This window comes from Zootermopsis nevadensis, unplaced genomic scaffold, assembly GCF_977971745.1.
Source record: "Zootermopsis nevadensis isolate Lab colony 2312 unplaced genomic scaffold, Znev_1.0 Znev_ptg000013l, whole genome shotgun sequence".
Classification (NCBI taxonomy): domain Eukaryota; kingdom Metazoa; phylum Arthropoda; class Insecta; order Blattodea; family Termopsidae; genus Zootermopsis; species Zootermopsis nevadensis.
The window spans coordinates 16,591,321-16,607,725 of NW_028259145.1; the positions used below are offsets into that span (position 1 = coordinate 16,591,321).

The window sequence follows — 16,405 nt, forward strand, 5'->3', positions numbered from 1 at the left end:
ATACATAAATTATATCCTGTACTCAGAATTGTTAACAAACAAATAAAAACATTAGGCTACGTGCTCTCAATCCTCTCTTAGACTCGAATACTCTCTGCAGCACTCCTTTTTGAAGACCCTCGATCTATGTTTTCCGCTTATTTTTAATGCAATACCCGGAAACCAGTGTAAAAATCACGCTACTTCTCTCGCTTTAGTATGAAGCTGTCACTTGCGCCAGGCAGAGCTCAAACAATTTCAGAAGTTAAATCCGTATAAGGGACCATCTATTTTGATTACGTTCAGTGGCGAATGCTCCGATCTGGCTAGTAATATGCCACCAAACCACTGTGGTGGGCTTTTTAGGGCTGTTCAGTAATACCGGATTTCCACACGACGTGACTTCTAAGAGAGGATTCGCCAGTCATTATGTAGTACAAATATTCCGCAGAAGTATCCTCCTAAAATATGAAACTTTTTTCTAATAACCTATAATAATCCTAACTATTAATTTATTTGGAAAGCTTGAGTAGGCAACGTAACCCAGAAATACTTCTGACGTGGCAGGAGGCAGATTGCTCACAGAACTTTCTCCTTTCTGTATATATAGACCAATATACACACACTGATATTGAGGAAGAAGCAACCAGGTGGTAAGCCACACGCTAATTTATCATGACAAATCTGTCAGTACGGAAAGTGGATTCTAATCAGACTGATCAGATGATTGTACTGATGAATGCAGGTGTTTTAGTTCATTCCTATCACTCAAATGCTCTGCAAACCGTACACACCGAACGTCGTGTTAGAGTGATTAGTACCTCCACTTCGTATTTTCTACCTCCGGGTTCGTATCTTGAGCAATATCGATTGAGGTTCTGCAAACGTTTACCTCAGTCCCATCAGGAAATACTGGGATAATAATTTATATAGCTCATGACCACTTCCCTTCAAAATTCATCACTCAGCAACAGCGCTGAAGTTTAAATAGATAATTTTGGAGAAAGGGGAGTGTTTTGAGGTGCAGAAACTCAAAGATTATCTGCTGATAGTGTGCACCGACTCGTAGAAGCTGCCTACAGTCCCATTCAATTGAAATATAATAGTTGAAATAATACAAGGATCGAACATAGTTACAGCAGTCGAGATAATTAAACTTCTTTGGTATGAAACTAAAGTTCGAGAAAAGGAGTATCGATTATAAAGTTGTAAATGATCAAACTGCATTAGCTTTAATTTCCTCGGTGATTACTTACGTATTTCCTTCTAAATGTGCAAGTTTTTGAACAAGTCTCAAGACGTGATTTGTGAACTGGCTGCACGCTAATCGTTACACAGCTGAAGTTTAAATGGAGAAGTTTGGCAAGCGGGCGGAAGGTTCTTTAACGTGGAAAAACTCATGATAGTCTGATAATGAGACATTCATTCGAAAAAGCTGTAGCAGTCATATCCAGCATATGGGCCTATAAAAAACTACTCAAAAATTCGAAAACTAAAACAAAAAAAACGTCAGTAATAACATATTGCTCGCCAGACGACATTCATTCGGTGAATATACTGATTATAAATTAGATGTGATGGGTCTACTGCAAACCTATTCATGTTTTGAAGAGTCAGAAATTATTTTTCTTTGTATATTCTTAAAAATTCGCCACGTTAAAAGAACGTTTCAAATATAAGTTGCAGATATCAATGCGTTGTATCATCTGTGTTATACAGCAGCTCTTTTTTGAGATGAACCGAGAATAATCAATAACATTCTACTGAACGTCAAGCGATATTTATATTTTACCGATACGAGCCAAAATCAAATTCACCCGGTAACTTATAGCGTAAAAACCAATACTAAATTTAATCGAAAAACTTTCAGTAATTTCGGACCCGAAACACCTGAGACTAACAAATAGGACATCCAGTTATGCTTCTGTTTTATACAAGAAATACATTTAAACATAAAAGGAAATAATCATCACGGTATTTTCATGGTTTTAATTCTAATATAACATGAAAATAAGTGTCTTTCGCTTTTGGCTTTATCTGTGATTCAAAACGACTCTATTCCTTGCAAGTACGCCAACATTCACAGTACCCCATTCGTGTGACCCAGTATCCAATATCATAAATAATAATACCGGGAATGAGCAAGTCAAGACCCACCCTGGGATGTAGCGCCAATGATGATGATGAGTATGTGAAAATACGTATAAGAGAGTGTGTTTTCGTGTGGCAATGACGAATAAGGCACACCCCATTCCCGATTTCCCTTCTCTAGAGCATGTGATTGATATAGCAGATAACCTACTTACAAATATCCATTTTCTCCCATATGAGATTATCTGCTGGACCGGATGAAACGCGTGGGATATTCCGAAAGGAATCTTCAACTGAAAAGTAAAAGTATATTGCTTTGCAATACACGTGTTATGCCAATCTCAGTAAAATTATATTTGCTGAATTAACATTCATGTTTCATTTACGCGTGCGTGCCTGCTTCCGCCAAGAGTGGAAACTTGTATTCAGATTTTAATGTCTACACGTTCTTTCCAAACGCATTCTTTCACGAATTTACATCCCTAACTCTTGGTGTCAGCGACGACAGATCTGTCAGCATAGCCACGAGGTGGGACAATGCAGAGTGCAGGATCAGTACACCTACCGCAAAATTCTTCTTTTACATCCGTTGAATAGAAGTGAGATGAACGAACGGACAGACGAACAGAAGGACAGGACATCTCAATTATGAATTCATTATTTGTACTTCCTGCTACGAAATCATAAAACAATAAAATACTCCAAATCAGATTATGTCCAATTTAGAAGCATTAATCGTTTCTACTTCCTTCAAACATCGTGCGTTTTACTTTACAGTGCAATTAACAATGAGATTAATTCATGACCTGTTAACAACCTTGTGGCCGTCCCACGCTCTCCATATCCGTTTGCAATTTAAACGAATCACAATTCCATCTACTTTTGTTCGGTACTGTGGATATTGTAGGCGACATTAATAGAATCAGGGACCTTACTTATTTTGGAGGGAAACAGTAGAAACAAGAGAATCCCGGACAAAGGCAACCTAGTGCTGCTTTGTGGGATTTCAGGTTCTGACTTTGGATTCAGAGGCAACTTCGCCAAGCCACGTTCATCGATTACAAGACGCGATGGCTGTGTACTTCGCTGCGAACTAATTTCTGTCAGATTCGGTTATGAGCTCCATGTTTGTTCGGCTGGAAGAAGAATAAATTTAAGTCACGCTAGAAGACTGAGCGGAACAAGAATAGCATGACGTAGTATCAGTAGCATGAACTTGTGCCACCGGCATGGGCTGACATGAAAACTCTGGTCCGCGATTACAGTTACTATTGCAAGACACATCAAATACTCTGACCATAACACAGACAGAACTTATCGTGCTTCTGCAGTTTAAATAGTCGACTCAATTTGTGATTACTGACATCACTTGAGAAGGAGAAACTGAAATGGAGGCTGAAAACGAATACCGATTTTTAACAGACAGACTTTACTCGAAATCTTAAAGTAATGCAGTGCCTCTGCAGTGAACACAAAGACTTTGAAACTCATAGGCTTAACTGATTTTGCATCCAACAGCAAGTCTGAGTATGATTGTTTTAAAATACTGATTCTGACACAAGATACACAAACATACCTTTGCCAATGATAAATAAACGAGGATATACTAACTCGTACATAGCACTAGAAATGTCTAGTTCATTTTATTAATGTTTTCTGCTAAGAACGTGTCCTTGTTCACAAAACCTACTCCAGTTTCTTTATTTGTGTAGAAACTTAGTGTTTTGTACGTGGCCACATCACAGACCTCCATTAGCTAAGGTCCAGTCAAGCCATGCAGTTTTACAATGCTTATAACCCATTTATTGGGTATCGTATTTTTCAGTTCCCTTACTATGAATTATCTCCGTAACTTAATAGCTGCATAAATTTCGCACTTAATCAAGCATAAATACATAGTCACAAGTCACATCATTAAAAAACCTAAAAAGCACAATTTCGTTAACAAAAAGACAACGGACACGTATGAGAAGCGTTTATGAAAATCTTACGGTTTACCTAAGTGCAGGCCTACCTTACGGACTGATTGATGTGTCGACTGTTTAGCGGAAGTGAAAGCCATAAATAAGACAACAGTCAGACATAAGCTGAACAGTTAGTTTGCATTCCAACACTCGCCGAAATGGAGGATCTGGAACAAACAACGTGAATTATCACCATTAATACATTAGTCTAGCAATGGAAATCATGAGATAGAAAATTGATGATTTGAATATGATATTGGTCAAGTACGGTAGAATTTGAAAATGCTTCAATATATAAATACATGGGATTTGATTCTCTGAACAATTCATCTCAGATTCTCGCAACATATTTCATTAAGTTACGTTCCCACAACACAATGACGTTGCCGCTGCCTGAAAATACAAAGTGATGACTGGAACCAAAGATGAAGTAGGAAAATGAATGAAAAATAAAGTAGAAGTGAACTAGGAACAAGATGCAACACAGCTTTACAAATAAAATTTCGAACGAAACGACACGAAAAGGAGATAAGTTTAAGTGATATAAGTTTCTGCTACGTATGCACAGTGGAACTCTTGAATGTGATCAGGTACTTCTGCCACGAAACCGAGCGGGTTATAAAAGGGGCAATGTGCCTGAATTACGTTCGGGCGTAACCGATTCAAATCTCAGCTGATTACAGATTATCATCAGTAAAGATTTTCAAGGAATTCCTTAGTTCTTTCAGAAAAGTGCAGACACATTGAGATGACGCCGACACTCAGAAAGGAAAGCGGAAACCAGTTTGGCATCTGATCAATCAGTTGTGAAGCCACATGTAGTAAGTAGATAGTAACTGATAATTTTGTCGAATTTATAAGTTGCTGGACAAGCCACAGACTATAAGCGGCCAAGTGAACTGTCGTTCTATGCTAACCGAAAAACGCTACGAACTTTTTAAGAAAACTGGCTCAAGTAAAAATATACATCACATCATAACGTGACTGCAATTGGGGCAAGACACATGACTTCTTGACCCTCGACGTACACGCATGATGAGGCGTTTGGTACGAAACAGCTACTACCGCTCGCGTGTCCAACCAATGAAGACGAGAACCACCTCCTATACACCACCTGTTGTGTGTTGTACTTCATATAAAGTGAAGGAGTCCAATTCACTGCATGTTCAATCTGTAGGAGCTTTGAAAGCATACGGAATTACGAAGCGTGCAGGTAACATATTTATGTTAGACCTCAAATGATGTTCAAAAATATGTTTTTGTAGAAATAATTATTTGTACGTCTAACCTCGTGGCTGTCTGGTCTAAGGCCACTGTAAATAGAGAATCACAAGTTCGAAACCCGTTAGGGACATGGATATTTGCGATTTTATAAGTTGTTCTGTCCTTCATTCAAGGAGGTTTGGACAACTTTCAGGATTCTCTGGTCGACACGGGCTGGAGCGCCTAAAGGGGAACTTCTTAGGCGTTTCAACGAATATGTGAACAACTGGAGAAAAATTTACTTTCGTGTTTTTTTTTAATTTAACAAAGTCTTTAAATTTTAAAATATACACGGCATAATCACATATTTACTTACAGGGGAGTTTTTTGTAGGCTATGCCTGACTACTCTGGGGCGTGGGGGGTTAGGTTAAGTGCTCGAATACTAACGTACATATCAAGTAATATTTGTTTTGTCTATAACAACATTACAAATTTTTGAAATTAATAAACGAATTAAATAAATAATTACATTCGTACCGATGTCTCCAACTTCAGATAAACAACACAATTGCCTAGCACTTTACTCGAAAGTCCAGATGAAAGGTTCAGTTTGTCTCGTCCCATACTCAGACTCCATGAAACACACGTCTCCTTAAGAACCTAGCAGTCGAGAAGCTGGCCGAGAAATTCCAGGTCTCTTATGGGACCTGAACTTACACTGCCTCGTTTAAAGACGCCCGACACCGAACTATATTCTCATCTATTTTAATACAGATCATGTCCTAATTCTGTAATGTAATTTTAATATTATCCTGCCAATTTTGCCTGGGTCTTCCAGGTGGCCTCTTCCCTACAAATTCCCCGACAAAAACTCTGTATGTCTTTCTCATCTACGGTAATTATAGGCCTCTGTCCCGCCAACATAATCTTACTTTATTTCATCATCCCAATACTATTTGGCGAACAATGCAAATTATGAAGCTATATATCTCCTCTAGTAGCCACGGTGGTCTTGTAATCCTGGGGTCTCGGGTTCGATTCCCGGGGTGCCCGAATTTATAACTTGTGTAGGGCAAGGCCGTCGTCTAGGCAACACGGAGTTTTCCTCCGGGAGCTTCCCCGGTTTCTCCGTGGCATCCCAACAATTACTCCACTCACACACACAGAAGAAGGCAATGGCAAACCACTTCTGGATCATCTGCCAAGAACGTATATGAACAGGTCCCAGTCCGAGAAAAGGATGGAAGGATCCTGTTCATATGGACCTGTCGTCAGACAGAATACTAAATAAAGAAATAAAAATATCTCCTCTATCCCCAAGCGCCTACATGGCGTATAGTGGGACAGCTTTACTTACTTGCATATCCTTCGTGTTATTTCTTCTATTAGATCTGCATATTTTCATCATACATTTATTTTATACGCCCTCAATTTGTGTTTTCCCTTGGGATGAGAGACCACATTTCACGCCCATATAAAACAACAATAATCTAATGGTTTAATATTTTGATTTCTAAATGGGGGACCGGAATAATTTGAACTGAATGGCAGCAAGCATTTCCCAAATTCCGTCTGTTTTAATTTTGCTACTACAAGATATAAAATATTCATCATCTATTTAGCATGTAGATCACGTCCATATACAAGTCTTGTGAATTCCAGTGTTTTAAAATATTCGTGGGCAGAGTACTGTGAAATTTCTAGTTACAAAGGATCAATCATTGTATTCTTGGGTCACCCATTCGCATCTGTGTGGTAGATTTGTAGTCAACAAAACTTAGTTTTGCAAAGAGCCTTGTGTTACTAGCAAGAATGTGAGTCAACAGACAAGCTTTCCCTTGAAGCAGCCCCTGCCAAAGCACGCCGGAATCACGGTGCATGACCACCTTCTCAGCTTCCTGTTCTCCAGCCACTCTTTCTGTTCTTCTATTTAAATTGAAAGGAAAATCCTGTTTTGTGCTATTACAGTAAGTTTCGTTTCCTTATGTCCCGTGGGTTATGTTGGATGTAGCTTAAAGCATTTGCACGCCGGGAAAATATTTTACTCCACAGCAGGAGGGCCACATCCAGCCCGAGATCACTTGTGACCACGGCCGCGAAAATGTTAATTTCTTGTTAGTTAATGCAAGGTCAGTTACTAATGTTGACTGCGTAATTCAATAAAATTTATTCTTGAGCACATCATTTTGTAATGTGTCATTTCTGAATAAATAAATATTTTAATTATAAAGGAAATGGGCTATTAATTAAAAAATGTCGTGAGGAGAGGTGTATTGGCCCATCGGTCTAACCAGAAAACTATTCTTGGCTCAAGGGAAGAAAAAATGAAGACCACTCTGCTTTAAATACACGCGTAAATAAATCCAATGGCGAGCACATGTGAACACAATGACATACTTACCACTTTATGAAAAGGTGCTGAATATCAAAACCAACTGAACACATATTAGCCTTTCAACAGAGATACTGCTTCACGTACTCAGTTATTTTATTTCTGTAGGCTAAGCATTAGGCTTAGGCCTGAGGATTTTTTTCTTTTTATCAAATTACTGCATTTCAAGTTTAAACGAATTAAAATTCAGGACAGGATTGTGAAACGTGAACTTATATGATCCCTGTATGCATTCATAGCCTGATCTTAGGCACGGAGAGAAAATTTCTCATTACATTACTGTAATGCCACTTTTTGCAGTTATTCGATTCACTGAGTTGCAGACAAAAATACATTCTGATGGAAGTTTCAATGAAAACTTCAGTTGCTAGAGTCGAATGATGTTACTAAGGAGTTCTCAAGGGGGAAAAAACACGGCTATTTCATGCTGTCTTTTATACAAATATTGAGGAGGCACATGGTCCAGACGTTACCCTCATACCCGTTGTGCCAACACCCGGACGTTAATTAATTTGGTTACCGCAGTATGGGGCAACGGCGGGACAGTCGGTCGGCCCACATCTCTTGGGTCACGACCGAGAGGAATCCAGGTTGCCGTGCTTACTGGGGGGCGGAGCACTCGAACACTTGCGTCAGTCCTACAGAACAAGAGTTCACCTAAACAGCAAGTTGCTGTCGGAATCAAATTATACTCTTGCAAACCTGAACAACAAAATATCAAATGAAAAATACGAATTTTTGTTTGTTTGTGTCTTCTTCTACGCGGGTCTGAAAGGTGGAAGGGGAGAACAAGTTGTAGAGAGAAGAGTCCTTATTGGCAATTTCCACATCTGCTACCCCAAGACTCCTTCAGGTGCTGCCGTTACTACCCCTCCCCCCCCCCCCAATCTCCCGCGCCAGAGTATAGACCCTATCCGGACGAAATGCTTAACCTACAGCCTGCAGCACATAAATGTTAATGATTATTATCATCATCACTAACTCACAGTTCTTGAAGGATCTTCGCCTCCTCACACCTGGGAGGTTCTTAATGTGTTTAGACATTTGGTAGGACTCCTTGGGCGAGTGATCAGTCCGTCTCAAGGCCTCTACCTGTACAGAATAACACACCACCAAAAGACGCGGACAAACATTCATGCCTTGAGTGGGATTCGGACCCAATGTCCGAGTGATCAAGGCCCACGCCCCAGACCGAATGGCCACTGTGATCGGAAAATCTTAATAGTGCTGCATCAGCTAGATCGTCACACATTATTAAAAGTACCAAACTATGCGTGTTCTTCTATATAACTTCATACTCAGATGTGTTCGTATTTTTATAGCAGAGGGTTGTTTTATCTAAAACTTATAATTAATGTGAAACCTTTATCAATACTTTACATTTACGTCAATTCATTTTCCTAGCAACTAACATTAAAGTGGCTTACGATTGAAGTACGATAACATGAAAGCCCGCTATTTGAAATGTTCCTGAACCAGTACCACCCTCACGATCTGTCTTCTTAAGATCAATAGCAGCATCCTGCTTTTACCAATAGCTTCATGAAAATGTACTATTTTCTGTCAAATTTCGGATTCGACGCCAGTCGAGAAATTATTGGATAAAGAAGCTCATAACTGGAGATGCCACTAAAGAAGAACTGAAGAAGGCTCAGAAAATATAACAAGACAGAAATTTAAAGAAATAGCGTATCTGATACTGAGAGAGGTCACAGGTTATTTCTGTACAGGAAACTTCGCTAAACTTTACCTTGAAGTCCTTGCCTGTGATTTAAATAGTTAAACACGCAGAAAGTGTTGGAGGTTAAATTTACGTACTTCGCAAGATAAGTGTTTGTATCACTGTCAGCTTTTCTAGAACACCCCAGAAAAAAAACGTAAATGATGTAAAGCGAAAAACGTTCTCACTTTGCTTGAAACTCAACAACCAAAAGTCTTACCGCCGAACTGTGAATTCAGAAAGACGATATAGCTCAGCAATAGATTTGTGAGTTTTAATATCTGCCAGGTATGACTTAAAACGAAGAAGCACGACTCCTTGCGACACAATTATTTCGTCTTAATCAATGGCTGAGCAGGGACTCTGAGTGCCGAACTGTAGGTTTGACACAAGGGTGCTTACATGGGAACACGACACGTAGCAAAAACAACCTGGTATAAACGGAAACTGAGTCAAACACCGAGTCAGCGGATAACGGCATTCCGGGAGGGAAACAAGCTCTCAAGGTATTAATTACACTCCAGCGAAAATCCGGTTGTCGTCATAAACAGATCAAGTTACGACTTACCTGAAACAGCAGTACAAGGGAATTTACATTGCAGGATTTCACTGGCACAACACCAGCTCAAATCTATTGCACAGCTAAACCTCAGAAGTTAACATAAAGATAACACGTCTGACGTGCGATCGGAAGTAAAAAAATGAAATGGTTGTCTGAGTAAAAGCAAGAAAACAACCATGTTAGTTGGTAGTCCAATCGAGATTCGAACCGAGTCCACCCAGAATTTCAATTACAGCAGATGTTGTTAGTTCATACCACAGTTTCAAGTTCGTAGTTGGACAAAGGATCTCAAGGATTAGAGGAAACATGAAAAATAATAAAATACCCATGTTAATGATTGTTCCTTAAATTTGGTAACTGGGTCAACAAAATATCGGTTGCTCAAACAAATCCTGCTTTTGTGAGAAAGTCTAGGATTCCTTGATCGTATTTAGCCTATATTACCCAGAACAGCGCAGCTCGAGGAGAACGAAGTCACTTGTATAGTTCGCTTGTACAATGACGACTGCATTTCATTAGGCACAGAGTGCATGCTACATGCAGCTTAACAAAACTGAGACCTGTCTTGTTGAGTTCTGTTCCACTGTACCCGATGTAGCGAATCTCACGGAGAACAACAGCTGCAGAGAAAGAGGCCGGAAACAAATCAAACATGTGGAACGGAATGGACATAGAATTCTCCGTTCCTTCGGTTCCGACTTAATCGTCGTCATAGCCTAACGGTTGCCGTGAAAGAAACGAACTGACCATGCGGAATGTAGTTACATGGGAAGATAAATACTAAGCTTCTTCATAGAAAGGTGCGTGACCAGTGACCTTGTTTACTTAATTCAAATAAATGCATGAGAAGAGGGACATCGCTTACACTGACACACAAATTACATGCTGAGCTATGCTGGACAGCGTATTATGTTGTTATAGGAACTGAATCAAGCAAGAGTGATTGACACCGTCACTCTTCTGGAAAAACTAAGAAAAATCACGAATCGTTTCAGAATATGAAGATTTCTGTCTTCTGGGTTGTTGCGCTGTGTAGTCTGGTCGATGTTAACCAACGTTTCAGAGGTCATACTGCCTCCGTCATCAGGGCGATTCATACTACACAGCGCAACAACCCAGAAGACAGAAATCTTCATACTCATAGCCCTGATGACGGAGGCAGTATGACCTCTGAAACGTTGGTAAACATCGACCAGACTACACAGCGCAACAACCCAGAAGACAGAAATGTTCATACTCATAGCTGTGAAAACCTCAAATCTTAAGCTTCAGAGTAGATTATCAAGGGATTATTGGAGTCACGCTTCACCGCGAAAGGCAGTGAATTATTGGCTCTGGTAATGAACCTTCACGTTCCATAAATGAAGGGAAATGTCTTGACTATCCGAGCCACTATTCGTTTCCCAAGGACTTCTATCAGTGGAGTTTGTTCATTAATTGAGACAAGGTGTTAATATAATTTTGCTTCTTGGGTATCAAATTGTAACACAAGAGTATAACTTATATAAGTCATTTTGAAAATGTATTGCCCTATTTCAATAAACTAATAATGGACCACAACCCATTGTAAGTGGTAAGCATACTTCACACGCTTACTGATAAAAATACGGGAATTTTACCGTCGTTCATAAATTCCGAAAAGTCCTCTTCGGGTGTTTAACAAAGTTCTTTCGCTTGCAGAACTTATCCAGCATCGAATTATAACTAGTTCAAATAACAGCGAATGCCGAACATAACTGCGATTTTGAAAGAGAGCATTCGCCTGAAAATAATGAGTAAAATCACGAAAATCTTTCGATTGCCTTTTAGCCCGCTGAGGTTAAATTCCTTTCTCAGCATAATAACCGAACTACGTTTATTTTAAAGGTCATTTATTCTAAGGCTTATTTCTGCCTAACTGTACGTCTCTGAATAGTGATACTCGTGTGAAGTTTGGTCAATGTCATGTCATGATCATACCAATATCAGCCCAAGGTTTTGCCTAATAGAGGGCTTAAAATTTGCAGACGATTGCAAGGTAATTTTTCAAGCAATTTTCTCTCATGCTTACTTCTGTCGAGCTGTAGGTTTCCAAATGCCCATTCTCATATCAAGATTGGGTCAGGCCTATGTCAAGGTCACAACAATACCTGTCGAAGGTTTAAGTTGGGTTGGGTTTGTTTACGTCAGGTTAGGTTGGGTTAGGTTAGGTTTGTTATGTTATGATGGGCTAGGTGAGGTTTTAGGTATCGCTATGTTAATGTTGTCTAATATGTGTTACTTACGTTAAATTCATGATGCGGGATGTGTACTTCTCCCCTACTTTCAGAATCTGTTAACTCACAACGCCACCGAGTTTTCTATATTCGTGATTGTGATATGGACAGCATTATGATTTACAATGGCTGCTCTTTTGGTTTCAGTCCCCGACAACCGGTGTTTCCTGCAGAACGGGGGTTCAGCGGAGAGTTTCTTTGTTAGCGAAGACCAGCCTGTAGGAGCTGAGATCGGTACGTTCAAACAACTTAGTACTAAACCTAAAATGATTTGATGACATTTTGTCATATTTGTGATAATAACTATATCTGTGAACTATGCGTGAAGATTGTAGAAATAAATGCAGCGAGGGAACTGGACTTGACATTAATGCGCACGTGAAATACATATATTAATGGAATTACTTCACGTCCCATATATAACTTACTTGTTACATTCGAACAATTGATTATCCAACCAACGGTCCTGGCTTGAAATCCAACTCGCATTCATAAGGAGTTGAAGAGAATCTACATTATATTCGGAATGAACGCACATCTGCGTCACTAACCACTGTGCCAAGCGACACGATGCTCAAAAGAAGCTACATGCATTTGCTGCGCGCCGTATGATGTGGCACCTAACACGAAGTTAGCGGTGGGTACAGAAACCCCCTGACACAAGTTACAGTTTCACTTTCCTGATTCGTTTCATTAATCAAGCTACTGCTTACGTATGCTTTCTCTACTTCCTTACAGAAAACTTATATTACTTACATGTCCCACGTATAGCTTACTATGCATGTTCATGTTAAAAATCAAAATACAGCATAGCATTGCTCTGTTCTTTATCTTTGGACCCTTTTGTGACATTTAAATTTGTGAAAATTATCACGACAGTTTTCCAATTAACCACCTCGTAATTACTGTGAATTTTGGAAGCAGATTTTTATAAATTGATTACCACGGGAGTTAGCTCCGGTTAGGTATTTTACGTATAGTTCAGAGATTCTGAGTTCGATACGTCTACGCATTGTATGTGGAAACCGTAACGTGAAGGGGTTAATTACACTGATTTTCCAACTACAGGACATTACCACAGAAAGCGGACGGTTTAAAAACTATCACTGAAAAGTCGATCTTACATTAATAATCTGATATGGCTAAAAGTCTGGTAAAAGTTTATTCACGTCCTGAAAATTTAAGATATTATACCGTGAGAATAAATCCCCATTTGCTAATGGACTTCGAAATTGATGACAAAAGAAAACGAAGCGATTTATAACCAAAATCTCCTGTTGATAAAGAAAGGAAGTGACATTTCTTAAATGAACTAACTCAGGTAAAACCAAACTGAAACAATTTTTTTTAAACTTCTGCATGTACCTTTATTTGTGTCAAAAAGAAGAGTCACTTTTTCATTACAAAACTATAGAAAAGTTTTTAGTGCTTCATAGTGGCTAATAAAGTACTTACAGTGAAACTACTTGGAAAACTGCTACAATAATTTTCTCACTTCCCATTGAAACAATGTGATGCAAAGATACAGAGCAGAATAAAACAATTTTATACCATACTTTGATTTTGAAGTCAGTGTATATAATAAGTTATATGTGGGACATTACACTAACATAATTCTTCTTGTGGTAAGTAGAAAATAATACACACATTAGCCTAAATAATAAAACGAATCTGAAAAGTAGTAAGCTGTAACCATTATTAAAGTAATTTCTCGTCGCAGGAAGCCTAAGTCAAGCTACATTCGAGGCAGAAATGCATCGTTTTGATAACACAGTTTCCAAAACTAAACTGCAGGACGTTGTGTCCGTGGTCAATTAAATGTTCCAAGGTTTAGTGTCACATGTCATTCCCCTAATGTAGTATGCTCATTTCCTCGAAAGGAAATACAAATCAGTATTTTCCCAAATTTGTATAAGTTATTTTAAATTTTGACTCAGGTACGTTACGAATCTACGGCGATCCCAGTGACCGCGGTGGCAACATCGTCCTTAGATTAAAAGAATTGGACAGTCCGGTGAGAATTGTTCCAGGAACGAAGAATCTGACACTCACACGACGTCTGGACAAAGAGGTATGTCTCAAGGGACTATAACATTACGGGAGAAATTAATTTACGAAGGTGGTTTCATATACCAAGATTCTGATGGTTGGTTCTTTAAATCCTTCAAACAAGCTGGCGTTTGTATTTCGCACGGTCTATTGTTCTTGTGGTAACATTCCAGTTTAAGAGGATTCTGTAGCTATGTGGGTTCAGGAAGAGTCCGCTTTGCAGTTACTGGGCTGCATCTATTCACATATACTGCACACACGAAAATGCTTCAGTTCTCTGTGTTATTCGTACTAGGAAAGAACAAAAAGTAAAATGTATGCACTCGAATATTAACCATAGTGAGCCAAGTCATCAAACGTCAACCGAATCATTATATGTGTTACTATTCGTAGAGAAACAGTATTTCCTGTTATTCGACACATAATGTCTGTTTCGGTAGCAACGTGTCTCGAAATTACAGGGAATACGACAGAGCTTCAAACAGCTGTGTATTCGGATTTCGTGTGGTTTATTCCGCTTGAAATGCAAGCACACGATGAAGAATAAGTTAATAAAACAGGTTCCTAGGAAGAGGATGGAATGAGAGTTACCACTGCCAAGTATGTAGCAGTCAGGGCCGTTCTTACTGTGGGCGAGCTCCGCGTTTCGACATTACGAGCATGAAATATGCACTTCTCTTACAGGGCGACATCGTAAACGCCGAAGGTGTAAAAATGTAACATAAGGCACATTAAAGTATGTTAATCTTGTTGTAATCCCAGAACAGGATGACGAATACACTCTTTAATAAAAATACAGCTTGGCGTAAGTGATAATAAACTTGCAGGTAACTGGCCTTGATTCGTGGCGTTCTTTCGCAAAGCAAGATTCCACTCAACCTTTCATTACAACAAAAATGTATTGTTTATAAGCTATCCTCTTAAACCAAAAGAAAGGCTCGTAACATAAAAATAATGATGAGCTTATGCAGATTCTTGCAAAAAAGGCACATCTCATTTCCAGCATAACCAGTTCTATGAAGCAGAATTTTTATCGAAAAGCTTTTCGTCGTAAAATTCATTAAGGCATTTTCCGTATGTAACCCAGATGTTCAAAATCATGCTTACCAGCACTCGCCACTGGCTCCTATCCTGAACCAACCGAATCAGGACTGATGCGGTTATAATAGATTTCTCAAAGGCATTCGATTTAGTCCCACACGATAGGCTGATTACAAAAATTGCTGCAACCGGTGTGGACTTGAGGGTAGTGTTATGGGTAAAGGAATTTCTCTTAGGACGTTCGCAAAGAGTAAGAGTGGAAGGACAGCTATCTCATGAAGTCAGGGTAACGTCAGGAGTGCCGCAAGGGAGCGTATTAGGTCCCTTGCTATTCCTAGCTTATGTTAATGATATTTGGAAAAACATTGATTCAAATATACGGCTTTTCGCTGATGATTGTATAGTATACAGGAAAATAATGGATAGTAGTGACATTGATAAGTTACAGACAGATATGAATAGATTATGGGAATGGGCGGTAGAAAATGAAATGAAGATAAATCCAGGTAAAAGTAAAGCAGTCAGCTTCAATAGAGCTAGGGTGAAGGATAAGCTGAGTTACTTTTTTGGGGATCAATTAATTCCAGAGGCAAATAGCTTTAAGTACTTAGGAATACTTATTCGCAGTGATCTGAGCTGGGCAGATCATGTGAATTATACACTAATTAAAGCATGGAAGGCTCTCCATTTCGTAATGCGTATACTAAAAAAGGGAAATAACAATACGAAACGTTTAGCTTATACGTCGCTAGTGAGACCGATACTTGAATATGGAGCTGTGTGTTGGGACCCTTACAGGGAAGGACAGGTAAGAGCACTAAATCGGGTGCAGAAGAGAGCGGCTAAATTTGCTAATTTCACGAACGAATCTGGTTGGGAAACATTGGCACAGCGTAGATTGATAGCCCGAATGTGCGCCCTTTTCAAAGCATACACGGGGGGCCGGGCTTGGAAAATGATAGAGGATAGATTATTAAAGCCATGCTACCTGGGCAGGGACGATCATACTCGGAAAATTAGGACTAGGAAACAAAGAACGGATGTAGGCAAATATTCCTTTGTAAATAGGACCATAAGAAGCTGGAACCAATTACCTCCAGGCGTGCTAGAGTCTTTCCCCTGTAAATTAGGCACCTTTAGAAAGAGG

General features: G+C 39.3%; 2 protein-coding genes across 2 annotated transcripts in view; one reads left to right on the plus strand and one right to left on the minus strand.

The window, feature by feature from the left end:
* Positions 1-16,405, minus strand: part of LOC110837569 (serine protease inhibitor 88Ea) — a 76,852-nt gene that overhangs the window by 45,014 nt on the left and 15,433 nt on the right. Inside the window, exon 2 of the mRNA XM_022079824.2 lies at positions 4,085-4,201. Within this exon, the coding sequence (XP_021935516.1) occupies positions 4,085-4,132 (48 nt within the window). The 5' untranslated portion in view covers positions 4,133-4,201. The remainder of the gene's footprint in view (positions 1-4,084; positions 4,202-16,405) is intronic.
* Positions 1-16,405, plus strand: part of Cad96Cb (protocadherin Fat 4-like Cad96Ca) — a 40,047-nt gene that overhangs the window by 9,073 nt on the left and 14,569 nt on the right. Inside the window, exons 4-5 of the mRNA XM_022079823.2 lie at positions 12,316-12,402; positions 14,106-14,239. Coding sequence (XP_021935515.2) covers positions 12,316-12,402; positions 14,106-14,239 — 221 coding nt within the window. The remainder of the gene's footprint in view (positions 1-12,315; positions 12,403-14,105; positions 14,240-16,405) is intronic.